Source organism: Oncorhynchus mykiss, chromosome 20 (genome assembly GCF_057628025.1).
Source record: "Oncorhynchus mykiss isolate SJ-2025 chromosome 20, ASM5762802v1, whole genome shotgun sequence".
Lineage (NCBI taxonomy): Eukaryota > Metazoa > Chordata > Actinopteri > Salmoniformes > Salmonidae > Oncorhynchus > Oncorhynchus mykiss.
Genome location: NC_143041.1, coordinates 8,182,902 through 8,210,765, shown reverse-complemented (window position 1 = coordinate 8,210,765; position 27,864 = coordinate 8,182,902). Strand labels below are relative to the sequence as shown.

Sequence of the window (27,864 nt, the reverse complement as noted above, 5' to 3'; positions counted from 1 at the left end):
TGATCGAGGCATGACCAGCAGCTACGTAGGCAGCAAAGTGGGCAGTAGCTACATAAAACAAATATAATAATAATACTTTCTTTTTTTTAATTGCATGCGCAGAAATCTTTTTCCGACTAGCACTTGAACGCTGCAATATGCAGCGTTCAAAACAACTGGGAACTCGGAATTAGACATTTCCGACCTCAGGAATTAGACATTTCCGACCTCAGTGCGTTCAAAAAAAAAACAGGGAACTCGGAAAAAAACTAGTTCCGACTGGGAAAAATGTGTTTTAACGGTCATCCAACTCGGAATTCCAACTCCGGAATTTGGGCCTCTTTCTAGAGCTCATGGCGTCATTATTTGACCTTGTATATATGTTCGTGTTCCCAGTTGTTTTGAACTTGGCATTAGTCACCGCAAATGGGTTTCCAGAAAATCGCAGCCGTGCCGAAATAAATTCTCACATGAGGAGGCGTGGACGCATGGTCCAGACCAGAAGACGTTACAGACAAAGCTTCGTCAGGTAAGAACAACAGGTAAAAAAAAATAAACATTGGCATGATTAAAGTGTCATACCCGTTGATAATTTTGGGAGACAGCTGTAATTTAAGCACTTCTTTGTTGCTTTATTATTCACAAACTCCCATGGGATAATGCTGCTTTTACACTAGCCTGAGATCAAATGTGCCTTTGCGTGGTTTCAATTAAATAGCCTGTCGGCTATACTCATGGGCAGAGAAGCACACCGAGTTGTGTTTCCATGGAAATTAACTTCCTAAATATGATAGGCTATAGTTTAGGTTACGACATTGACTGGAAATAAATATTAATAACATGTATTTGTGTCTGCCTGCAAATTGTCCCCTTTCCTATCAAAGTTATGAAAGACTATTTCGAGACTGTTTTGTAGACTATTCCTCTGTCGCAATATTCACAAACTCTAATAGCCTAATACTTGCTGATGAATGTTCTGTAGCCTACCTTCTATTTTGTTGGGAATGCGAGATCAAGTGTGGTCTCAATTAAATAGCATAGATTATATGGCGGAGAAGCATGGCGCAGTTGTCTTTAACTTCCTATATGATAGGCTATGTAAAGGAATATTGATAACGCATGTATTTTACTCTGCTTAAAAATTGGCCTGCTCCTAAAATTATATTATCCCCTAACTGCGCTTTCAAACTACGTCAACCCTATTGGCTGATATAGCTCAATAATACTGCTTAATATAACGTGTCTCGTGAGAATCTCTGGTATTTTAACCTATTTCTTAGGCCATTTTTGTATATTTGAATTTTGAGTAGGGTGGCAAAAGCTGGGAACGGCATACCCCTAGCTTCAATACTCATGGTTTCATTACACTACACAAGTTATTGGAAGAAGGTGTCTTCTGTAAAAGGGGGGTTTGTTAAGAGCCCTGATGCTAAAATCTGAAACCTGCTTACAGTAGGGTTTTGGAAGCATAAGGAATAAGAGGAATACCTATGTAAGAATGCTGTTTATTGACTATAGCTCAGTATTCAACACCATAGTACCCTCCAAGCTCATTATTAAGCTCGAGGTCCTGGGTCTGAACCCCGCCCTGTGCAACTGGGTCCTGGACTTGCTGATTGGCCACCCCCAGGTGGTGAAGGTAGGAAACATCACTTCCACTCTGCTGATCCTCAACACTTGGACACCATCAGCCCCATCCTGTACTCTCTGTTCACCCATGACTGTGTGGCCAAGCACGCCTCCAACTCAATCATCAAGTTTGCAGACGACACAACAGTAGTAGGCTTGATTACCAATGGTGACGAGACAGCCTACAGGGAGGAGGTGAGGGGCTCTGAGTGTGGTGCTTGGAATCAACCTCTCACTCAATGTCATTAAAGGAGATGATCGGCGACTTCAGGAAACAGCAGAGGGTGCAGCCCCCTTATCTTCATTGACGGGACTGCAGTGGAGTAGGTGGAAGCTTCAAGTTCCTTGGTGTACACATCACTGACAAACTGAAATGGACCACCCATACAGTATGGTGAAGAAGGTGCATCAGAGCCTCTTCAACCTCAGAAGGCTAAAGAAATTTGGCTTGTCACCTAAAACCCTCACAAATTTTTACAGATGCACAATTGAAAGCACCCTGTTGGGCTGTACTGCCCGCAACCGCAAGGTTCTCCAGAGGGGAGTGTGGTCTGCCCAATGCATTACCGGGGGCAAACTTCCTGCCCTCCAGGATACCTACAGCACCCAATGTCACAGGAAGGCCAAAAAGATCATCAAGGACATCAACCACCTGAGCCACTGCCTGTTCATCCCGCTATCATCCAGAAGGTGAGGTCAGTAGCGGTGCATCAAAGCTTGGACCGAGAGACTGAAACAGCTTTTCTCAAAAGGCCATCAGACTGTTAAATATCCATCACTAATATTACACACTGACTCGATCTCTAGCCACTTTAATAATTAAAAATTGGATGTAATAAATGTGTCACTTTAAACTATGCCACTTTATATAATGTTTACATACCCTACACTACTCATCTGTATATACTGTACTCTATACCATCTACTGCATCTTGCCTATGCCGTTCGGCCATTGCTCATCCATATATATTATGTACATATTCTTATTTATTCCTTTACACGTGTGTGTGTGTGTGTGTGTGTGTGTGTGTGTATAAGGTAGTTGTTGTGAAATTGTTAGATATTACTGCAGGGTCAGAACTAGAATCACAAATATTTCGTTACACTCGCATTAACATCTGCTGTTGAGCCTTCACCACGCTGTCTGTGTGGGTGGACCATTTCAGTTTGTCCGTGACGTGTACGCCGATAAATTTAAAACTTTCCACCCTCTCCACTACTGTCCCGTCGATGTGGATGGGGCGGCGCTCCCTCTGCTGTTTCCTGAAGTCCACGATCATCTCCTTTGTTTTGTTGACGTTGAGTGTGAGGTTATTTTCCTGACACCACACTCCGAGGGCCCTCACCCCCTCCCTGTAGACCATCTTGTCGCTGTTGGTAATCAAGCCTACCACTGTAGTGTCGTCTGCAAACTTGATTATTGAGTTGGAGGCGTGCATGGGTGAACAGGGAGTACAGGAGAGGGCTGAGAACGCACCCTTGTGGGGCCCCAGTGTTGAGGATCAGTGGGGTAAAGATGTTGTATCCTACCCTCACCACCTAGGGGCGGCCCGTCAGGAAGTCCAGGACCCAGTTGCACAGGGTGGGGTCGAGACCCAGGGTCTCGAGCTTGATGACGAGTTTGGAGGGTACTATGGTGTTAAATGCTGAGCTGTAGTTGATGAACAGCATTCTTACATGGGTATTTCTCTTGTCCAGATGGGTTAGGGCAGTGTGATTGTGTCATCTGTGGACCTATTGGGGCGGTAAGCAAATTGGAGTGGGTCTATGGTGTCAGGTAGGGTGGAGGTGATATGATCCTTGACTAGTCTCTCAACGCACTTCACGATGACAGAGGTGAGTGCTATGGGGAGATAGTCATTTAGCACAGTTACCTTCGCTTTCTTGAGAACAGGAACAATGGTGGCCCTCTTGAAGCATGTGGGAACAGCAGACTGGGATAAGGATTGATTGAATATGTCCGTAAACACACCAGCCAGCTGGTCTGCTCATGCTCTGAGGACGCGGCCTGTGCAGGCAGCCCTGCGAGGGTTAACACGTTTAAATGCTTTACTCACGTTGGCTGCGGTGAAGGGAGAGCCTGCAGATTTTGGTAGCGGACCGTGTCGTTGGCACTGTATTGTCTTCAAAGCGAGCAAAGTTTAGTTTGTCTGGGAGCAGGACATTGTTGTCCGCGATGGGGCTGGTTTTCTTTCTAACAAACTAGTTTTGGCAAGTCGGTTAGGACATCTTTGTGCATGACGGAAATCATTTTTCCAACAATTTGTTTACAGACATTATTTCACTTATAATTCACTAATCATTCCAGTGGGTCAGAAGTTTACATGCGTTAAGTTGACTGTGCCTTTAAACAGCATGGAAAATTAAAGAAAATGATGTCATGGCTTTAGAAGCTTCTGATAGGCTAATTGACATAATTTGAGTCAATTGGAGGTGTACCTGTGGATGTATTTCTAGGCCTACCATCAAACTCGGTGCCTTTTTGCTTGACATCATGGGAATATCAAAAGAAATCAGCCAAGACCTCAGGGAAAAAAAGTGTAGACCTCCAAGTCTGGTTCATCCTTGGGAGCAATTTCCACGTTCATCTGTACAAACAATAGTATGCAAGTATCAACATCATGGGACCACTCAGCCGTCATACCGCTCAGGAAGGAGACGTGTTCTGTCTCCTAGAGATGAACGTACTTTGGTGCAAAAAGTGTAAATCAATCCCAGAACAACAGCAAAGGACCTTGTGAAGAGGCTGGAGGAAACTGGTACAAAAGTATCTATATCCACAGTAAAACGAGTTCTATATCGACATAACCTGAAAGGCCGCTCAGCAAGGAAGAAGCCACTGCTCCAAAACCGGCATAAAAAAGCCAGACTACGGGTTGCAACTGCACATGGGAACAAAGATTGTACTTTTTGGAGTAATGTCCTCTGGTCTGATGAAACAAAAATAGAACTGTTTGGCCATAATGACCATTGTTATGTTTTGGAGGAAAAAGGGGGAGGCTTGCAAGCCAAAGAACACCATCCCAACCGTGAAGCACGGCGGTGGCAGCGTCATGTTGTGGGGGTGCTTTGCTGCAGAAGGGACTGGTGCACTTTACAAAATAGATGGCATCATGAGGAAGCAAAATGATGTGGATATATTGAAACAACACCAAGACATCAGTCAGGAAGTTAACCTCACTAGGGTAGGGGGCACTATTTTCACCTCCGGATGAAAAGCGTGCCCAAAGTAAACTTCCTGTTTCTCAGGCCCAGAAGCTAGGATATGCATATAATTGGTAGATTTGGATAGAAAATACTAAAGTTTCCAACTGTTACAATGTCTGTGTATAACAAAACTGATATGGCAGGCGAATGGGTCTTCTAAATGGACATTGACCTCAAACTTACAAAGTTGTGGCAAAAGAAGTGGCCATCAAAGTCCTGACCTCAATCCCATAGAACATTTTTGGGCAGCTCTGTCAGGAGGAATGGCCCAAAATTCACCCAACTTATTGTGGGAAGCTACCTGAAATGTTTGACCCAAGTTAAACAATTCAATGGCAATGCTACCAAATACTAATTCAGTGTATGTGAACTTCTGACTCACTGGGAATGTGATGAAAGAAATAAACACTGAAATAAGTCACTACCATTATTCTGACATTTCACATCCTTAGGATTCCCACTTCATTTTAACTGACCTAAGACAGGGAATTTTTACTAGCATTAAATGTCATTAATTGTGAAACTGAGTTTAAATGTATTAGGCTAAGGTGAATGTAAACTTCTGACTTCAACTCTAAGTCAATACATTGCATTCAATGCTAAAAGATAAGTATCAAGGTATTGTCTGAGTCTTTCAACAATATACCCATTGCAGCTTTATCACCACTTTTTGCTGTGTCTGTCCTGAGATGGAAAATGTCCGGGTCTTATTTTAGGAGAACTGATAGTCGGGGCTTGCGGAATGCTGCATTGTGCGTGAGGGGTCGGGGCACACTGCTATAGAGGGGTGAGGCAAGTGGAGAAGTATGTGTGTTTGCCTGTTGGTTGGGAGCCAGGCGGCTACACATGACACAGGAGTAGTTCATACGGTAGACATGCATACGTGCACACCTCCCGTCCCAATTCAGAGTTACAGGCACTTGGCTACAGCTACAGATGCAATGCTTTGAAATGTGATGACTACTTTTGATTAGTCTTTATTCTTTTTACGAATTCTGCAGTGTTGCTGGCACAAAAAAGGCTTGCTGAATGTCTTAGTGGCAAAATATAATTTGTCTAGATTTTTGCCAGATCTAGTCATAGGTTGTAGATATTAACTTCTTGCGTCGAGCAATCCCGTATCCGGGAGCGTAATCATAGCCTCAAGCTCATTACCATAACGCAACGTTAACTATTCATGAAATCACAAATGAAATGAAAGAAATATATTCACTCACAAGCTTAGCCTTTTGTTAAAGAGTTCTTACTGCCAGTTATCTGACAACTGTTCTGCACTGGATCTCAATCTGACCTCAGCTGTTATAGATGCAAATTTGATCATATAACAACCCTTTCTGATGTAAATGCACGATAAAGTACATTCTGAAAAGCATCTATCTTCAGTGAGGAAGTACCCACTCATTCAGATGTGACATGCACATTTATGAGTGCTGGTCATGAGTGCACTATGATCACTCTGACAAAGTCTCTGACTGATCTGTTCACCACACCTCTAAAATATTGTGGGGAGTACAAGGATACCTGTGTGCTGTATTTTGTTTTTCCACAGTCACAAGTTGAAATTGACCCAGGAAGTATTGGCTGGGCCAGAGGGAGACGGGAAAGGCTTCCAAAGGCATGGCAAATCGCTCCATTTCTGACAAGAGACACCCCCAACCCCTCACACCAATAGAAAATCCACAAACCAGCAGAGCGCTCCCCAGCAGCACAGCTCTGGGGCCTATACACTCCGCCCCCTGCATCTGTTTCCTGGTCTTCCACATTTACCTGTTGGGGCAGGCAAAAATGTCAATTTACTAGGCAGTCCCTTCACCTGTTGGTTAAGTTTTACCTGGGGCCTCCAACATATAGGTCCAGAGTCAGCCCCAACCCTAAGCCTGTACAACATCCACCAAGGACAGAAAACAACCCTTACAGCCTGGAACAACAAAAAAAGATGCTTCACTGTCCTCCCAACAGGACAGATACCCCCTCCACACTGATGGATCATGGTGTGACACATATCCGTTCGTAGCGATAATTATATATATTTTTTTAAATTAAAAATAAATTGTAATAATGACAATTACAACAATACTGAATTAACACTTATTTTAACTTAATATAAAACATAAATAAAATCAATTTAGCCTCAAATAAATAATGAAAAATGTTCAATTTGGTTTAAATAATGCAAAAGAAAGTAATATGTGCCATGTAAAAATGTGTGCCATGTAAAATATGTGCCATGTAAAAAAGCTAATGTTTAAGTTCCTTGCTCAGAACATGAGAACATATGAAAGTTGGTGGTTCCTTTTAACATGAGACTTCAATATTCCAAGGTAAGAGGTTTTAGGTTGTAGTTAATTTAGTATTTATAGGACTATTTCTCTCTCTACCATTTGTATTTAATATACCTTTGACTATTGGATGTTCTTATAGGCACTATAGTATTGCCAGTGTAACAGTATAGCTTCCGTCCCCCTCCTCGCCCTACCTGGGCTCGAACCAGGAACACATCGACAACAGCCACACTCGAAGCATCGTTACCCATCGCTCTACAAAAGCCAAGGGGAATAACTACTCCAAATCTAAAAGTGAGTGACGTTTGAAACAGTATTAGCGCACACCCAGCTAACTAGCTAGCCATTTCACATTGGTTACACCAGCCATTAGGGTGATAGGCTTGAAGTCATAAACAGCGCTGTGATTGCGACAAGCTGCTGCCAAACTGTGGTTAGGTCAAGTCCCTGTTGAGGACAACCAGCACGTGGATGAGCTTCCCTGAGGTGGTTTCTGACAGTTTGTGCAGTTGTACAAATCCAGTTTCATCAGCTGTCCGGGTTGTTGGTCTCAGACGATCCCGCAGGTGAAGAAGCCAGATTTGGAGGTCCTGGGCTGGTGTGGTTGCACATGGTCTGCAACACTGCCAAATACTCTAAAATGATGTTGGAGGCGACTTATGGTAGAGAAATTAACATTCAATTCTCTTGCGGAAACTCTTGCGGACATTTCTGTAGTCAGCATGCAAATGGCATTGTGTTGTGTGACCAAACTGCAAATGTTAGTGTTCTTTTATTGTCCCCAGCACAAGGTGCACCTGTGTAATGATCATGTTGTTTTAATTAGTTTCTTGATATGCAACACCTGTCAGGTGGATGGATTGTATTGACAAAGAGGAATGCTCACTAACAGGGATGTAAACAAATGTGTGCACACAATTTGAGAGAAATAAGCTTTTTTTTGTGCGTATGGAACATTTTTGGGATCTTTCCTTTCTGCTCATGAAACATGGGACCAACACATTGCATGTTGCATTTTTGTTCAGGGTATATTTTGTAATGGACACAGTGCCACCTTTTCGATAACAAAGCTGCCGACAGGCTGCGGTACAGCCCATGCTCATGGTTCTCTCAAAGGAAGTGAAATGATAAGCTACAAGGACTTTGCTTGTGAGCATGCACGCTGCAAATGACATGCAACTGTAAGTCCTTGAATATTCTCTTGTAGGTGCCTTTTCATTTTCTGGATTGACACTTGTTTGTCGCTAACCTCAGATGGACTATATGGGTGATATATGATGGATTGATTATATGGCTGATTTTATTCTAACTTGATCTGAATTTTCACAGAAATGTCCCATTGACATCAGTGAATGATTGAGGTGAAAGTCTGACTTGTGCATCACATGCTCATCTCACCTCGGTATAAAGTGAGGTGCCCTTTTTGTTTGAGGAAGCTGCTGCTAGTGTTTGTGTGTGTGTGGGGGGGGTATTTTCTGCAGGGTGAGCGCACTGGACAGGATTTCTCCTTGTGTTGATTTACTGTTGACTCCTTGGTGCAGACAAGCTGTCCGTCCCCTCTCTCAGAAAGCATCACCTTATCCACATACATGCGCAAAAGCAAACTCTCCTATATCATGCTGTGTGTGAGGAGAAGAGAGCAGAGGAGACGCACTCAGAAAGCACTAACTCGGCAGACCTTCTCAAGGACATTAAACTCTGGACAAATATGGAGCCATGCACTTAGCCAATATCTGCGGCCTTTTTATTAGTGTCCTATAAAAATAGGAACGTATACAGTATGTAACTATTTACCAGGGGTTGTTATAGTTGCTACACAAAATTGTTACCCCAAATGAATGCATGGGACCAGACTGCTACAATAAGACATTGAACCTTACAGAAAATCTTAAATGATTTTACCTAAATGACATGGGGCCAGATAATATTTCTGATATCTAGCCTAACAAATTAATGATTGTGTAATTGGGTGATTCTCATGAAACCTTTAAAAAAGTTGTATTTTTATTTTTAATGTCTTTAGCAAATTGAGTTACAAAACCATGATGCATCTGCAAAAATCAACTATCATTCTGAGGACTAAGATGTCTAGTTTTTGGGAAAATTCAATTAAATACTTTTTACATTGTTGCCTGAAATTTTGTACATCCCAAACTCTCGTTACCGAAATTCGTCCGGATTAAATTCAGGTCGATTTACACAATTGTATTTTTTTTTCCCCCAACCTAATTTATTTGATTAAAAGATTGTCCATAAGTGGGATACTAGTTGAAGTTTACATTGTACGTAATAAATATTACAGTTTAACGTCCACAGACTTGTCTCATTACCAAAACACTTTCAAGTTCCAGCTTGTAAATGGTTTTATTCACCCATGATGCATCATCTAGAGGAGTAATCCTTAGATGAGCACAAGTTAGGTTAATTTATTTGAATACCCTGAGTGTCTAACCCTGATGTGATCCTCTCTTCTCTATTATTGCTGACTTAAGTACACATCACATCAAACTAATAGTGAAACGCTTACTTACGGGCCCTTCCCAACAATGCAGAGAATGAAAATAGAGAAGTAAAACATGTAATAATAGATATTCAATTATTAACAGGAACTTGGCTATATACAAGGGGTACCAGGTCGACGTGAAGGAGTAAGAGGTAATTGAGGTACAGTGCCTTTAGAAAGTATTCACACCCCTTATTCTACATTGTTAGACTGAATTCAGCCTTTTATATACACTGCTCAAAAAAATAAAGGGAACACTTAAACAACACAATGTAACGCCAACTCAATCATACTTCAGTGAAATCAAACTGTCCACTTAGGAAGCAACACTGATTGACAATAAATGTCCCATGATGTTGTGTAAATGGAATAGACAACAGGTGGAAATTATAAGCAATTAGCTAGACACCCCCAATAAAGGAGTGGTTCTGCAGGTGGGGACCACAGACCACTTCTCAGTTCCTATGCTTCCTGGCTGATGTTTTGGTCACTTGAATGCTGGCGGTGCTTTCACTCTAGTGGTAGCATGAGACTGAGTCGACAACCCACACAAGTGGCTCAGGTAGTGCAGCTCATCCAGGATGGCACATCAATGCGAGCTGTGGCAAGAAGGTTTGCTGTGTCTGTCAGCGTAGTGTCCAGAGCATGGAGGCGTTACCAGGAGACAGGCCAGTACATCAGGAGACATGGAGGAGGCCGTAGGAGGGCAACAACCCAGCAGCAGGACCGCTACCTCCGCCCTTGTGCAAGGAGGAGCAGGAGGAGCCCTGCAAAATGACCTCCAGCAGGCCACAAATGTGCATTTGTCTGCTCAAACGGTCAGAAACAGACTCCATGAGGGTGGTATGAGGGCCCGATGTCCACAGCTGGGGGTTGTGCTTACAGCCCAACACCATGCAGGACGTTTGGCATTTGCCAGAGAACACCAAGATTGGCAAATTCGCCACTGGCACCCTGTGCTCTTCACACATGAAAGCAGGTTCACACTGAGCACGTGACAGAGTCTGGAGACGCCGTGGAGAACGTTCTGCTGCCTGCAACATCCTCCAGCATGACCGGTTTGGCGGTGGGTCAGTCATGGTGTGGGATGGCATTTATTTGGGGGGCCACACAGCCCTCCATGTGCTCGCCAGAGGTAGCCTGACTGCCATTCGGTACCGAGATGAGATCCTCAGACCCCTTGTGAGACCATATGCTGGTGCGGTTGGCCCTGGGTTCCTCCTGGGTTCCTCCTAATGTAAGACGATGCTAGACCTCATGTGGCTGGAGTGTGTCAGCAGTTCCTGCAAGAGGAAGGCATTGATGCTATGGACTGGCCCGCCCGTTCCCCAGACCTGAATCCAATTGAGCACATCTGGGACATCATGTCTCGCTCCATCCACCAACGCCACGTTGCACCACAGACTCTCCAGGAGTTGGCGGATGCTTTAGTCCAGGTCTGGGAGGAGATCCCTCAGGAGACCATCCGCCACCTCATCAGGAGCATGCCCAGGCATGGTAGGGAGGTCATACAGGCATGTGGAGGCCACACACACACTACTGAGCCTCATTTTGACTTGTTTTAAGGACATTACATCAAAGTTGGATCAGCCCGTAGTGTGGTTTTCCACTTTAATTTTGTGTGACTCCAAATCCAGACATCCATGGGTTGATAAATTTGATTTCCATTGATAATTTGTGTGATTTTGTTGTCAGCACATTCAACTATGTAAAGAAAAAAAGTATTTAAGAATATTTCATTCATTCAGATCTAGGATGTTATTTTAGTGTTCCCTTTATTTTCTTTGAGCAGTGTATTTAAAAAAAATCTCACCCATCTGCACACACACAATGACAGTGAAAACAACATGTTTTAATTTTTTTTGATTGAAAATGAAATACAGATCTCAATACTCACCCGTGAGCTCAGGTGCATCCAATTTTGGTTGATCATCCTTGATGTCACTACAACTGGATTGGAATCCACCTGTGACCAATTAAATTGTTTGGACATGATTTAGAAAGACACCTGTCTATATAAGGTCCCACAGTTGACAGTGCATGTCAGCACAAACTATACCATGAATTCCAAGGAACTTTCTGTATATCTCAGATGGAATTGTGATGAGGCATATATCTGGGAAAGGGTATAAAACTATTTTTAGAGTTGAAAGTTTCCGAGAACACCGTGGTGTCCATCATTGGGAAATTGAACAAATATGGAACATAGGCTCTGCCTAGAGCTGTCCGACTGAGCAACCGGGCAAGAAGGACCTTGGTCAGGGAGGTGACCAAGAACCATATGACCACTCTGACAGAACTACAGACTTTTTTGGCTGAGATAGGAGAACCTGCAAGAAAGACAAGTCTCTACAGCGCTTCACCAATCTGGGCTTTACGGTAGAGTACCCAGAAGAAGCCACTCCTGAGAAAAAGCACATGACCGCACGCCTGGAGTATGCAGAAAGACCGATCATAAAGTAGAAGATTCTGTGGTCTGATGAGCCAAAAATGCAACTATTTGGCCTGAATGCAAAGCACTATGGCTGGCTATAACAAGGCACAACTAATCACCTGTCTAACACCATCCCTACTGTGAAGCATGGTGGTGGCAGCGTCAGGCTATGGGAGTGCTTCTCAGAGGCAGGGACTGGGAGTCTGGTAAGGATAGATGACAATGAATGGAGGCAAATATGAGATCCTGCTTCAGAGTGCAAACGATCTTAGACTGGGGCAAATATTTATGTTCTCACAGGACAATGACCTCAAGCAGCATACAGCTTAAGCAATGCTAGAATGGCTTCAGAACAAAAATTGGAAAGTCCTTAACTTCACTAGGGTAGGGGGCAGCATTTGGAATTTTGGATGAAAAGCGTGCCCAGAGGCTAATACAGTGCCTTGCGAAAGTATTCGGCCCCCTTGAACTTTGCGACCTTTGGCCACATTTCAGGCTTCAAACATAAAGATATAAAACTGTATTTTTTTTGTGAAAAATCAACAAGTGGGACACAATCATGAAGTGGAACGACATTTCTTGGATATTTTAAACTTTTTTAACAAATCAAAAACTGAAAAATTGTGCGTGCAAAATTATTCAGCCCCTTTACTTTCAGTGCAGCAAACTCTCTCCAGAAGTTCAGTGAGGATCTCTGAATGATCCAATGTTGACCTAAATTACTAATGATGATAAATACAATCCACCTGTGTGTAATCAAGTCTCCGTATAAATGCACCTTTACTGTGATAGTCTCAGAGGTCCGTTAAAAGCGCAGAGAGCATCATGAAGGACAAGGAACACACCAGGCAGGTCCGAGATACTGTTGTGAAGAAGTTTAAAGCCGGATTTGGATACAAAAAGATTTCCCAAGCTTTAAACATCCCAAGGAGCACTGTGCAAGCGATAATATTGAAATGGAAGGAGTATCAGACACTGCAAATCTACCAAGACCTGGCCGTCCCTCTAAACTTTCAGCTCATACAAGGAGAAGACTGATCAGAGATGCAGCCAAGAGGCCCATGATCACTCTGGATGAACTGCAGAGATCTACAGCTGAGGTGGGAGACTCTGTCCATAGGACAACAATCAGTCGTATATTGCACAAATCTGGCCTTTATGGAAGAGTGGCAAGAAGAAAGCCATTTCTTAAAGATGTACATAAAAAGTGTTGTTTAAAGTTTGCCACAAGCCACCTGGGAGACACACCAAACATGTGGAAGAAGGTGCTCTGGTCAGATGAAACCAAAATTGAACTTTTTGGCAACAATGCAAAACGTTATGTTTGGCGTAAAAGCAACACAGCTGAACACACCATCCCCACTGTCAAACATGGTGGTGGCAGCATCATGGTTTGGGCCTGCTTTTCTTCAGCAGGGACAGGGAAGATGGTTAAAATTGATGGGAAGATGGATGGAGACAAATACAGGACCATTCTGGAAGAAAACCTGATGGAGTCTGCAAAAGACCTGAGACTGGGACGGAGATTTGTCTTCCAACAAGACAATGATCCAAAACATAAAGCAAAATCTACAATGGAATGGTTCAAAAATAAACATATCCAGGTGTTAGAATGGCCAAGTCAAAGTCCAGACCTGAATCCAATCGAGAATCTGTGGAAAGAACTGAAAACTGCTGTTCACAAATGCTCTCCATCCAACCTCACTGAGCTCGAGCTGTTTTGCAAGGAGGAATGGGAAAAAATGTCAGTCTCTCGATGTGCAAAACTGATAGAGACATACCCCAAGCGACTTACAGCTGTAATCGCAGCAAAAGGTGGCGCTACAAAGTATTAACTTAAGGGGGCCGAATACTTTCGCAAGGCACTGTATCTATCAAAACGTCACGCCAAGGTAAGCCTACACGAAACGCAGCCCTTATTTTAAGTGTTTCTAAAATCACCTTTGGTGGGGACACAATTATGCTGGAAAAATGATTGGAACCATTCCCCTGTTTTGACCGCTTCGGTTTTAGGGTATTATGACTCATATTCTGGTACTGCAAACTTAACGATGGTGTTGAAGTCGTGCGTGGCCACGCAGTCGTGGGTGAATCGGACTGCAGGAGGGGACTAAGCACGCACCCCTGAGGGCCCCCTGTGTTGAAGTTCAGCGTAGTGGATGTGTTGCGTAAACTCAACACCTGGGGGGCGTCCCATCAGGAAGTTCAGGATCCAGTTGTAGAGGGAGGTGTTCAGTCCCAGATTTCTTAGCTTGGAGGGTACTATGGTGTTGAACGCTGAGCTGTAGTCAATGAACAGCATTCTCACGTACTGTAGGTGTTCCTTTTTGTCCAGATGGGAAAGGGCAGTGTGGAGTGCGATTTGAGATTGTGTAATCTGTTGGGGCGGTATACAAATTGGAGTGGGTCCATGGTGTTGACGTGAGCCATGACCAGCCTTTCAAAGCATTTCATGGCTACAGATGAGTGCTACGGTCATTTAGACATATTATCTTGGCATTGTTCTTGGGTACTGGGACTTTGGTGGTCTACTTGAAATGTAGATATTACAGACTGGGTCAGGGATTTGCCAAATGGAGGGTGAGGGAGAGCTGTGTGTGTGGAATAAAGGTGGTGGTGATTTTAATAATATTTTTAACTTTAGTTGCGAAGGTGACATGCTGATAGAAATGAGGTAAAACAGATTTAAGTTTTCCTGCATTAAAATCACTGGTAAAACAGGAGCGCTGCCTCTTGATGAGCATTTTATTTATGCTTATGGCCCTATACAGCTTGTTGAGTGCAGTCTTAGTGCCACTTACCGCCAGCATCGGTTTGTGGTGGTAAATGGACAGCTACGAAAAATATAAAGAAGAAAATGGTATGGTCTACAGCTTATCATGAGGTATTCTAACTCGGGCGAGCAGAACCTCAAGACTTTCATAATATTAGAGATTGCGCACCAGCTGTTAAGCAACACACACTACCCACTTTGAGCTTACCTGACGGTGCAGTTCTGTCCTGCCGATGCATAGAAGAAAAAAAACGCTCTAATATTGTCCTTGTTCAGCCAAGTTTACGAGAAACATAGGATATTACAGTTCTTCAGGTCCTGTTGATAGAGTAGTCTCCAACAGAGCTCGTACAGTTTGTTCTCCAGTGATTCTACATTCATCAATAGAAGAGCGGGTAGAGGCGGATTATTTACTCGCCACCGTAGTTTCACCGGGGTACCGGGATGTCGGCCTCTGTCTCTTTCCTTTCTGAGTGTGTAGTATTGGGACCTGGTCCGGGGTGAGCAGTATGTCCTACACCGCAGACTCATTGCAGTAGAAATCTTCATCCAGATCAAGGTTAGTGATCACTGTCCAGAAGCTCTTTTCAGTCATAGGAAACGATGGCGGATACATTATGTACTAAAAAAGTTAAGATCGGTGCCAAAAAACACACAATGGCAGAATTGGCCGCAATATATTCCACCACCATTCTTTTAAAAATCATTCCTCCCTTGTTTCTTTTTCTCTCTCAGTTCTGACCCAAGTTGACGGAACAGACGGTTGAGGGAATCTCCTAGCAGAGAGGATCATGGGAGGAGCCGTGGTAGATGATGAGCCTAGTGATGTCAAGGCACCAGATGGAGGGTGGGGCTGGGCAGTGCTCGCCGGGGGGTTCGTCATCACTGGGTTCTCCTACGCCTTCCCCAAGGCCGTCAGTGTGTTCTTCAAGGAGTTGATCAGGGAGTTCGGAGTGGGATACAGCGACTGTGCATGGATTTCTTCTATACTGTTGGCCATGCTCTACGGCACAGGTACGAATATATATATATATATATATATATATATCTCACACACAGGAATTTGTAAGTATATCCAACAGAAGTGTTTTCTCGATGATGAAGCCAGTACAAGGAAAAAGTGCAGGAGATTAGAGAAAGTGTCAGATCTGGGCGTTACTACCTACCTACACAATTTAGGCAGGACCTTTTTATTAATAATTGTATCTTTATTTTACCAGGTAAGTCTCATTGAGATTAAAAATATATTTTACAAGGGAGACCTGGCCAAAATAGCAGCACACAAAGTTTAAGATGTATATTTACAACATAAAGCACACAATTATCACATTAAGCAGGAGGTTAGGTGCATCTAGTGGCCAAACCATTGATAGCCCCCCACTAACTGACCTAGCACACACCCCCGCAGCCCCCAGATAGCATATATGACTCACCATCTGGATTTGGTCTTATGTAGCAACAGTTGAAATAGAGCTACAAATGTTATATCATACACAGCATTTTTGAGGAACAATGGGAAAGTAATTGTCAAAATTAGAAATGTGAACACATCATAAGCCATTTGATTTTTTTTAAATGTATGTACAGGAAATGAGCTTTTAGATTTTATTTATTTTTAAATTTTATAGGCATCAATCAGGAATGAGTAGGGTCAGCTATACCGTAAGGACCCCTTCATGTCCTCATTACATGTAGTGCAACAATGGCCTGTAAAGTTCTCTATATTTTAAAAGATTTAAACAAACAATTTTGGAATCACCATGGTCTCAACCATAAACTGTCAATTTATCTTCCTGATAGATTAAGTTCAAATATGTTACATTTGATTATGTTTAAGAATCATTAAGCAACTGAGGGAAAAACAAAATTGTTATTGTGTACACCACTTGAATGAAGTGTCATTTGTGTCTAACGTCAACTCCGTCAGACTGCTGAAAGATCTGAGAATTGTTGTTTTTATTGGGGATTTTCAAATGATTGTATTGAACTGTCTTATGTATCCTAACCAGTCAGGCTTCAAGACGGGCCACTCAACCAAGACTGCTCTCCTCTGTCACGGAGGCTCTCTGCACTGCCAAAGCTGACTCTCTCTGTTCCACGCACTCTCACTAGTGGTGGTCTAAAACCGAGCCTTGGGGGACATCTTCACTTCTCTCCATACACCAAATCACTCGTCTCTCATAGCTTCACATGGTCTCTCCTATCGTTGCTATGCTCATGACACCCTTTTCTCCTTCCTCTCTTCTGACACCCAGTTGGCAACACACATCTCTGCGTGCCTGGCAGGTGTTGGGCCGACATATCAGCTTGGATGTCGGCCCACCACCTCAAGCTCATCCTCGACAAAACAGAGCTGCTCTTCCTCCCAGGGAAGGCCTGCCTGCTCCATGACCTCAATCACAATTGACAACTACCGGTGTCCCCCTCCCAGAGTGCAAAGAACCTTGTTGTGACCCTGGACAACATACCTGTCGTTCTCTGCAAACATCAAAGCAGTGACTCTCTCCTGCAGGTTCATGCTCTACAACATCTGTAGACTTGGACCTTATCTGACACAGGAAGCAGCGAGGTCCTAATCCAGGCACTTGTCATCTCCAATCTGGATTACTGCATCTCTCTGTTGGCTGGGCTCCCTGCTTGTGCCATCATACCCCTGCAAATTATCCAGAATGCAGCAAGCTGCTTGGTGTTCAACTTTCCCAAGTTCTCCCATGTCTTCCTACGGAGCAGCAAGAGGTACTGCCCCTCCCTACTTTCAGTCTATGCTCAAACACTACACCCCAACCCGAATACTCTGTCACCTCTGGTCTCTTGACAATCCCACCCTTATGGAAGGGCAGCTCCCACTCAGCCCAGTGAAATCTCTTCTCTGTCCTGGCACCACAATGGTGGAACTGCCCATCTTTCAAAAACATCTGAAAGCCTACCTCTTCAACCCAATGTGTGTTCTGTCCACTATTTACTCAGCGCTGGGTTGTTTTTTTTTTGTGTAGAATTGAACAATCAAGGCCTTTTTTAAATACTTGTTGGACAATAATTGTAAAAATGAAATGCCTTTTATGGTATCTGAGTTGCGAGAAACCCAGTTAGTCTTTCAGGCATCCCTGAGCTATAAAACGGCACATTTGTCTCTCTGCACCATGGCACAAAAAATTATCTGAAATCCTGGTGGGGGGGACCTTGCTTGGACCTTGTGCGAGGCCCTGCGAAACTGCACTACGCCACTGCCCCTACTTCATTTTCCACCATAGATTTTATCTTTAAAATCATTCAGCTCCTGTAATTTCATGTCCTGTTGTAGCTCGTTCCAATTGGAAGGGTCAGAACTTAAATATTATTCTTTTTTTACCTGCTTGTTCTGGCCTAATGCACAGTTCTGACTGTTTAACAGAAATAGTAAACAAACAAACAATTGGACCAACTGGGGACATTTTTAGTCCCTACGAGGTCAAATGCTATTTATAGGGGGTTTAGGGTGAAGGTTAGAATTAGTGTTAGGGTTATAATTATGTTAAGGGTTAGGGTTGGGTGCTAGGGTTTTATTTTAATTTTACCTTTATTTAACTAGGCAAGTCAGTTAAGAACCAATTCTTATTTTCCATGACAGCCTAGGAACAGTGGGTTAACTGCCTGTTCAGGGGCAGAATGACAGATTTGTACCTTGTCAGCTCGGGGGTTTGAACCACTAGGCTACCCTGCCACCCCAACAGGTTAGGGTTAGGGAAAATAGGATTTTGAATGGGACTGAATTGTCTGTCCCCACAAGGTTAGCTGTACAATTCTGTGTGTGTGTAGGTCCACTGTGCAGTGTGCTGGTGAACAAGTTTGGGTGTCGGCCAGTGATGATGGTGGGAGGGCTCTTTGCCTCCTTGGGAATGGTCCTGGCCTCCTTGGCCACCAGTATCATACACATCTACATCTGTACTGGAGTTATAACAGGTTAGTAAATAAATACACACATCTACCTTAACTGGTGGGAACACACACATACACACTTTAAAAACAGTTTGCCCCCTGTCTACCAGGTCTTGGCCTGGCGCTGAACTTCCAGCCATCTTTGATCATGCTGAATCGTTACTTTAGTGAGAAGAGGCCTCTAGCTAATGGACTATCTGCTGCTGGGAGCCCTGTGGCACTCTGCTGCCTCTCTCCTCTGGGACAGGTACTACACCTCTTCAGTCTCCCTATATGCAGTTGTAGATCAGTATTATGATGTAGGGAGAAGCATATGAATACAATGAGCGATGTGTGCTACTCTGAAGGATTAACAACACAAAGGGGAAGTTGTGTGCTGTGTTGGCGGCATATCAGAGTTACGGCTCATCATTAATGTTTTTCTTCATATTTCTCCCCAAAGGTGCTGCAGTACCACTATGGCTGGAGAGGCGGCTTCCTTATCCTGGGGGGCCTGCTGCTCAACTGCTGTGCCTGTGGGGCCCTGATGAGGCCCCTGGTGGGCCCCAAGAAGCCCCAGGACCAGGAGTTGCAGGCTGTGGGTGAAGCAGAAAGAAAGCTCAAGCCTAAGAAAAAGCTCCTGGATTTTAGTGTATTTAAAGACAGAGGTTTCCTCATCTATGCCATAGCTGCGTCCATCATGGTACTGGGCCTTTTTGTGCCGCCCGTGTTTGTGGTGAGCTATGCCAAGGAGATGGGGAATGAAGACACCAAGTCTGCCCTCCTCCTCACCATCCTGGGGTTCATTGATATCTTCGCCCGCCCCACATGTGGGCTGATTGCGGGGATGAAGTGGGTCCGGCCTAGATGTGTGTATCTCTTCAGCTTCGCCATACTCTTTAATGGCATTACCGATGTGATCAGCTCACAGGTAAGTCTGGAACTTGTTTTTATTGATATATTATTTGTATGGATGGATTTATTTCTATGGGATGTAAACGATACATAAACAGTATTTAATCTGTGTTGTATCGTTAAAACATTCCTGTATTGACACATAGTGTATGTGGAAACCTGCTTGTCGAACATATTATTCCACAATCATGAGTATTAATATGTATTTGGTCCCCCCTTTGCTGCATTAAGAGCCTCCACTCTTCTGGAAAGGCGTTCCACTAGATTTTGGAACATTGTTGCCATGAGCATTAGTGAGGTCGTGCACTGATGTTGGGCGATTAGGCCTGGCTCGCTGTCGGCGTTCCAATTCATCCCAAAGGTGTTCAATGGGTTGAAGGTCAGGGCTCTATGCAGATCAGTCAAGTTCTTCCACACCGATCTCGACAAACCATTTCTGTATGGATCTCGCTTTGTGCACGGCGGCATTGTAATACTGAAACAGGAAAGGTCCTTCCCCAAACTGTTGCCACGAAGTTGGAAGCACAGAATCATCTAGAATTTCATTGTATGCTGTAGGGTTAAGCTTTCCCTTCAATGGAACTAAGGGGCCTAGCCCAAACCATGAAAAACAGCTCCAGACCATTATTCCTCCTCCACCAAGCTTTGCAGTTGGCATTGCATTGGGGCAGATAGCATTCTCCTGGCATCCTCCAAACCCAGATTTGACTGTCGGACTGTCAGATGGTGAAGTGTGATTCATCATTCAAACATATTTCCACTGCTCCAGAGTCCAGTGGTGGTGAGTTTTACACCACTCCAGCTGACAATTGGCATTGCATATGGTGATCTTAGGCTTATGTGCAGCTGCTCGGCCATGGAAACCCATTTCGTGAAGCTTCCAACGAACAGTTCTTGTGCTGACGTTGCTTCCAGAGGCAGTTTGGAACTCGGTAGTGAGTGTTGCAACTGAGGACAGATGATTTTTACAAGCTTCAGTACTCTGTGATCCTGTTCTGTGAGCATGTGTGGCCTACCACTTCGCGGCTAAGACTTTGTTGCTCCTAGATGTTTCCACTTCACAATAACAGCTCTTATTTGACCAGGAAAGCTCTAGCAGGGCAGAAATTTGACAACCCGGAAAGGTGGCATCTTATGACGGTGCCATGTTGAAAATCACTGCTCTTCAGTAAGGCAATTCTACTGCCAATGTTTGTCTATGGAGATTGCATGGCTGTGTGCTCGATTTTATACACTTGTTAGCAACAACTGTAGCTGAAATGGCCGAATCCACTAATTTTGAAGGGGTGTCCCTTCTGTATATATTTTGTATATATAGTGTATTATTGTGGACTCTGCAGCCTTCGAGACCCGGAGCTATTGTATCCATAGAATTTTAATGATTAATCAGTCATGGTTTGTCATCAGTCATTTCTCTGGTCATATTATGTTGTGAATTATATAACCAAGGGTGTGGCTTCTCTTTTGGCAGGCGACAGACTACCCTGGTCTGGTGGTGTTCTGTATCTTCTTCGGGCTCTCTTACGGGATGGTGGGGGCGCTGCAGTTCGAGGTTCTCATGGCCATCGTGGGCACAAAGAAGTTCTCCAGCGCTTTAGGGCTGGTGTTGCTCATGGAGGCTATCGCTGTGCTGGTGGGACCGCCTGGAGCAGGTCAGTACACAGGGAGAAGGATTTGGTTAGTGTTAGGATTAGGGTTATGGCTAGGGTTGGGGATCAACCGGGCTGTGGATGTGAAGTTGGGGTTCAGCCGGGCCGTGGACGTGAGGTTGGGGTTCAGCCGGGCCGTGGACGTGAGGTTGGGGTTCAGCCGGGCCGTGGACGTGAGGTTGGGGTTCAGCCGGGCCGTGGACGTGAGGTTGGGGTTCAGCCGGGCCGTGGACGTGAGGTTGGGGTTCAGCCGGGCCGTGGACGTGAGGTTGGGGTTCAGCCGGGCCGTGGACGTGAGGTTGGGGTTCAGCCGGGCCGTGGACGTGAGGTTGGGGTTCAGCCGGGCCGTGGACGTGAGGTTGGGGTTCAGCCGGGCCGTGGACGTGAGGTTGGGGTTCAGCCGGGCCGTGGACGTGAGGTTGGGGTTCAGCCGGGCCGTGGACGTGAGGTTGGGGTTCAGCCGGGCCGTGGACGTGAGGTTGGGGTTCAGCCGGGCCGTGGACGTGAGGTTGGGGTTCAGCCGGGCCGTGGACGTGAGGTTGGGGTTCAGCCGGGCCGTGGACGTGAGGTTGGGGTTCAGCCGGGCCGTGGACGTGAGGTTGGGGTTCAGCCGGGCCGTGGACGTGAGGTTGGGGTTCAGCCGGGCCGTGGACGTGAGGTTGGGGTTCAGCCGGGCCGTGGACGTGAGGTTGGGGTTCAGCCGGGCCGTGGACGTGAGGTTGGGGTTCAGCCGGGCCGTGAGGTTGGGGTTCAGCCGGGCCGTGAGGTTGGGGTTCAGCCGGGCCGTGAGGTTGGGGTTCAGCCGGGCCGTGAGGTTGGGGTTCAGCCGGGCCGTGAGGTTGGGGTTGAGCCGGGCCGTGGACGTGGGGTTGGGGTTGAGCCGGGCCGTGGACGTGAGGTTGGGGTTGAGCCGGGCCGTGGACGTGAGATTGGGGTTGAGCCGGGACGTGGGGTTGGGCCGGGCCGTGGGGTTGGGGTTGAGCCGGGCCGTGGACGTGGGGTTGGGGTTGAGCCGGGCCGTGGACGTGAGGTTGGGGTTGAGCCGGGCCGTGGACGTGGGGTTGGGCCGGGCCGTGGGGTTGGGGTTGAGCCGGGCCGTGGACGTGAGGTTGGGGTTGAGCCGGGCCGTGGGGTTGGGCCGGGCCGTGGACGTGGGGTTGGGGTTGAGCCGGGCCGTGGACGTGAGGTTGGGGTTGAGCCGGGCCGTGGGGTTGGGGTTGAGCCGGGCCGTGGACGTGAGGTGTGTGTTTTTTTTTTTTTTTTTACTACCTGAAAATTGAGACATGCCGTATCCTTCCTTCTGCAGCCATGGGGGCAGTGTTGTCACTTGCTTCCTTGATCTTATTTATTGGCTATTCATCAGTTATATTTTGCATTGATAACAAAATAATCTCAGCGACTGTTCAAACAGTAAACCAAACAACAAGAATCCACCCAAAAAGGTGTTTTTGTTTAGAAGTAATAAATAGTGATTACACACTATTGTGAAATTGTAGAACCTGCTGTAGCCAACTAGCTAGCCATGTGCTTTTGTCTGCCTGATCAAAACATGACTTTCTATTTTTAGCTGATTATGGGACTGAATACACACACAGCATTTCAAACTGGGATACTGTTTTAGGTTTGACCAGCAAACATAAGAATATTTTTCAGGGCATAATTGTAAATTATAAATCTGATTAATTTCACATGAAGATGTGGGAAGCTAAAAAAGGATAGCTAGCTTGCTTTATTTTTTTGCCTCCAAAAATCCACGTGGACTTCTCCTTTGTGTTGTTTTTACTGCAGTAATTTAGCAGTGTAACTGCAGTTAGAGTGCAGTCGACTGCCGTTTCAAAACTGCATTATTTTGTAATGTTAGGGTTGAGCCGGGGTGTGGACATGACATTAGGGTTTTGAACGAAGTCTTCAAACAATCAAAGCCAGCATAGACATTTTAGCTTTTGATAAACTGTGTATGCCTTGAATGTATAACAGGTAATAAACTCTTCTCATAGTTCTCCTCTCCCGTAGGTCGTCTGCTGGACGCCACACATAACTACATGTACGTGTTCCTGCTGGCTGGCTGTGAGGTCATTCTGGCCTCCATCGTCATCTGCATGGGCAACTTCCTGTGCATCAAGAAGAAGCCAGATGAGCCTGAAGCCCATTTAAAGAATGGAGCCCCCGTAGAGATGGAGAAGCTCAACAGCCTGCTGGAGGCGGAGGGAGGAGAGCATGAGAGGGCGCAGCCGGCGGGGGTGAGGGGTGGCGCCGCAGAGGCAAAATAGGGAGTGGAAAAGAATGGAGGGGTGGGAAACCCAGAGACAGCTCTGTGATGGAAAGAGAAGGGATATTTGTTAATTGATTTTTAGAGAGACTGACAAGCTTTTATTAAACACTACCAATAGGGACGAACATAAGAATACACACACTGGCGGAGGGAGGGATGAAGAGAAGGATGAATTGCATTGTGCTGTGTTGTATGCTTTAATATACACAGCAAATTGGCCAGTGTTACCTAGTGTTTTTTCAGGGTAACATTTCTGTTTTGATTCTGGAGTAAAATTAACTCTAAGGGTTAAATTGACACTGAGTGGTGTAATAGGACCCAAGTGTCTGTTAATAACCGATGTTAACCAAAACCACAGCCATCATGTTTCCCAGCATGCTCAATGCAGGTGATTTCAAAATATATATTTTTTGTGGGCAGAGAGGGGAGGGGGGTTTGTTTGTACATTGATTAATGTTGTGCTACTCAAATATAAATTCCATACATTTCTCTAAACTAATCTAATGTGTTACTCGGATGTATTGCACACATTACTGAAATGGTTGTCCAGTTTAAATGCATTCGATACTCTCATATTTTAGTCTTCCCAACCCTGGCAGTCATTCTGAATAAAAGTTGAGTGAATACAAATTCCTAATGTTGATGTTCCCACTCTGGCTGAATTCCAATTGGAATTACACATTACTTTGCAAGCCATCATAAATGTGATTTTCAGGCCTGATGTGGCCTGTAAACCATGTGTTTCTGGCCACTGTATTGGGGTAAAACTAGTCCCTCAACATAAGGCCTTATGAAGTATGTACAGTGGGGCAAAAAAGTATTTAGTCAGCCACCAATTGTGCAAGTTCTCCCACTTAAAAAGATGAGAGGCCTGTAATTTTCATCATAGGTACACTTCAACTATGTCAGACAAAATTAGGGAAAAAAATCCAGAACATCACATTGTAGGATTTTTAATGAATTTATTTGCAAATTATGGTGGAAAATAAGTATTTGGTCACCTAAAAACAAGCAAGATTTCTGGCTCTCACAGACCTGCAACTTCTTCTTTAAGAGGCTCCTCTGTCCTCCACTTGTTACTTGTATTAATGGCACCTGTTTGTATTTTATACTGATAAGTTCACCTGTCCACAACCTCAAACAGTCACACTCCAAACTCCACTGTGGCCAAGACCAAAGAGCGAGGGGGTGCCACTCAATATTTGGAAGGTTCTCTGTGTTGTTATACTCAGTGTATAGTAGTTCTTTATTAAACCTGACACATTGGCATCTGAAGATGCTGTGAAATTGAATATGGCCATATAAAGAGCTGATTACCCAATAATAGAATAAACTCAGCAAAAAAAGAAATGTCCTGTCACTGTCAACTACGTTTATTTTCAGCAAACTTAACATGTGTAAATATTTGTATGAACATAAGATTCAACAACTGAGGCATGAACTGAACAAGTTCCACAGACATGTGACTAACAGAAATGAAATAATGTGTCCCTGAATAAAGGGGGGTCAAAATCAAAAGTAACAGTCAGTATCTGGTGTGGCCACCAGCTGCATTAAGTACTGACGTGCATCTCATGGATTGCACCAGATTTGCCAGTTCTTGCTGTGAAATGTTACCCCAGTCTTCCACCAAGGCACCTGCAAGTTCCCAGACATTTCTGGGGGGATTGCTCCTAGCCCCCACCCTCCGATCCAACAGGTCCCAGACGTGCTCAATGGGATTGAGATCCGGGCTCTTCGCTGGCCATGGCAGAACACTGATATTCCTGTCTTGCAGGAAATCACGCACAGAACGAACAGTATGTCTGGTGCTATTGTCATGCTGGAGGGTCATGTCAGGATGAGCCTGCAGGAAGGGTACCACATGAGGGAGGAGGATGTCTTCCCTGTAACGCACAGCGTTGAGATTGCCTGCAATAACAACACGCTCAGTCCGATGCTGTGACACACCGCCTCAGACCATGACGGACCCTCCACCTCCAAATCGATCCCGTGCCAGAGTACAGGCCTCAGTGTAAAGCTCATTCCTTCGACAATAAACGTGAATCCGACCATCACCCTTGGTGAGACAAAACCGTGACTCGTCAGTGTGGAGCACTTTTTTGCCAGTCCTGTCTGGTCCAGCGACGGTGGGTTTGTGCCCATAGGTGACGTTGTTGCCGGTGATGTCTGGTGAGGACCTGCCTTACAACAGGCCTACAAGCCCTCAGTCCAGCCTATTGCAGACAGTCTGAGCACTGATGGGGGGGATTGTGCGTTCCTGGTGTAACTTGGGCAGTTGTTGTTGCCATCCTGTACCTGTCCCGCAGGTGATGTTCGGATTACCGATCCTGTGCAGGTGTTGTTACACGTGGTCTGCCACTGCCAGGACGATCAGCTGTCTGTCCTGTCTCCCTGTAGCGCTGTCTTAGGTGTCCCACAGTACAGACATTGCCATTTATTGCCCTGGCCACATCTGCAGTCCTCATGCCTCCTTGCAGCATGCCTAAGGCACTTTCACACACATGAGCAGGGATCCTGGGCATCTTTCTTTTGGTGTTTTTCAGTCTTTTTAGTGTCCTAAGTTTTCATAACTGTGACCTTAATTGCCTACCGTGTGTAAGCTGTTACACGGAATCCAAACCGGCTGTCCCCCTACACCAAACGTGACCACGACACACAGGTTAAAATATCAAAACAAACTCTGAACCAATTACATTAATATAGGGACAGGTTGAAAAGCATTAGACATGTATGGCAATTTAGCTAGTTAGCTTGCACTTGCTAGATAATTTGTCCTATTTAGCTAGCTTGCTGTTGCTAGCTAATTTGTCCTGGTATATAACAATAGAGTTATTTTACCTTAAATGCACAAGGTCTTCTACTCTGACTATTAATCCACACATAAAACGGCCAACCGAATCGTTTCTAGTCATCTCTCCTCCTTCTTGGCATTTTCATCTTTTGAACTTATATGGTGATTGGCATCTACACTTTTACCAGACAACCGGCAAAACATTTCGTCTTTCAATCACCCACTTGGGTATAACCAATGAGAAAATGGCACGTGGGTACCAGCTTCTATAAACCAACGAGGAAATGGGAGAGGCAGGACTTTCAGCGCGTTCTGCGTCAGAAATAGGAATTACTTCTATTTTAGCCATTGGCAACGCAGACGCTCGTTCGCGCGCACGACCAGTGCGACGCTCGCGCACGCGACGTGTCCGGTCTGGTCAGCATGTTAGTGTCTTAACGACCGTTCCACAGGTGCATGTTCATTAATTGTTTATGGTTCATTGAACAAGCATGGGAAACAGTGTTTAAACCCTTTACAATGAAGATCTGTGAAGTTATTTCGATTTTTACGAATTATCTTTGAAAGACAGGGTCCTGAAAAAGGGAGTTTAGTATTTTGATATTTTTGTCAACTGTTGAATTCTCTATTACAATGAAGTCACTTGATGACAAGTTTACCACTTATCTCAGCCAAACACACATTGCTCTGCTCTACAAAGGTTCGCTTTGCACTTGTAAAACTGTGTGTAGTCAGTATTGTCCTATCCTCTGATTGTATCTTTTTCTGCCTGTCTGTGTGAGATCTTTGTATATATGAATTCTAGATAAACAGACACAAAACCTCAAATACACAATCATGTCCATGAGCACCCTCTGCTGGGTATTTGTTGATTGTAAAACTTGCGGATTTATTCAATACCTATCTTTCTGAGATACTGTGTAGTTGGCTTCCTGACGTGTTGCTATGCCAACCTAATAAATATATTATTTGGAGAAAGTGCTTGAATGGTGGTTGACTCTTCAAATGCTCTAATGGGTATGTAATAAAACACACATACATGTTAGGCCAACTCTCCAATCATTTTAGGCAAGATTTGTGTTGTACAGAACCCTAGCTGGGGGTAGTGTATTGGTGGTAGCGCTATGCCAAATCAACAACGGCCCTTAATCACTTCAAATGGGATTAAGAACCATTATTAACACAATTGGTAGTGTATCTCTGACTGAATCATGTTTTTTTTCTCCCTGAGGTACAGCATCTGAGGGGTGTACTACAAAACAAGACCAAGGAGTTAGTCAGATAACTTGCCTGAATATTCTGAAATAACTTTTGAATTTTTTGAACGATAAGCTTGAAATGGACACGGTCTAATTGACTCAACAACCGAACACATGTTTAGCTTACTTAACGAAGCTGGAAAATCAAGTGTTTATTTCTGGTTGTTTATCAAAGTTAGCTGGCTAAGGCATTGATTGTGCATTGTAGTATACCCCTTGAGAGCGTTCAAGGCTGTCTAATAACGCCCTCTAAGGGTCTTTGGGCGTAACACAA

General features: G+C 44.7%; 1 protein-coding gene across 3 annotated transcripts; it reads left to right on the top strand.

Annotated features, from left to right (window-relative positions):
- Position 1: 1 nt before the first annotated feature.
- On the top strand, positions 2 to 27,309 carry LOC149974321 (monocarboxylate transporter 4-like). 3 transcript variants are annotated; one of them, XM_090212056.1, is made up of 8 exons: positions 97 to 508; positions 15,289 to 15,366; positions 15,543 to 15,821; positions 18,603 to 18,746; positions 18,833 to 18,969; positions 19,165 to 19,632; positions 21,088 to 21,268; positions 23,279 to 27,309. In XM_090212056.1, the coding sequence occupies exons 3-8, from the start codon at positions 15,599 to 15,601 to the stop codon at positions 23,533 to 23,535; spliced, it is 1,410 nt and encodes a 469-aa protein (XP_090068182.1). In that variant the 5' UTR covers positions 97 to 508; positions 15,289 to 15,366; positions 15,543 to 15,598; the 3' UTR covers positions 23,536 to 27,309. The 3 variants fall into 3 exon arrangements, with proteins under 3 accessions (XP_090068180.1, XP_090068181.1, XP_090068182.1); XM_090212054.1 differs by lacking the exon at positions 15,289 to 15,366 and having other exon boundaries at positions 2 to 508; XM_090212055.1 differs by lacking the exon at positions 15,289 to 15,366 and having other exon boundaries at positions 93 to 521.
- Positions 27,310 to 27,864: the final 555 nt, after the last annotated feature.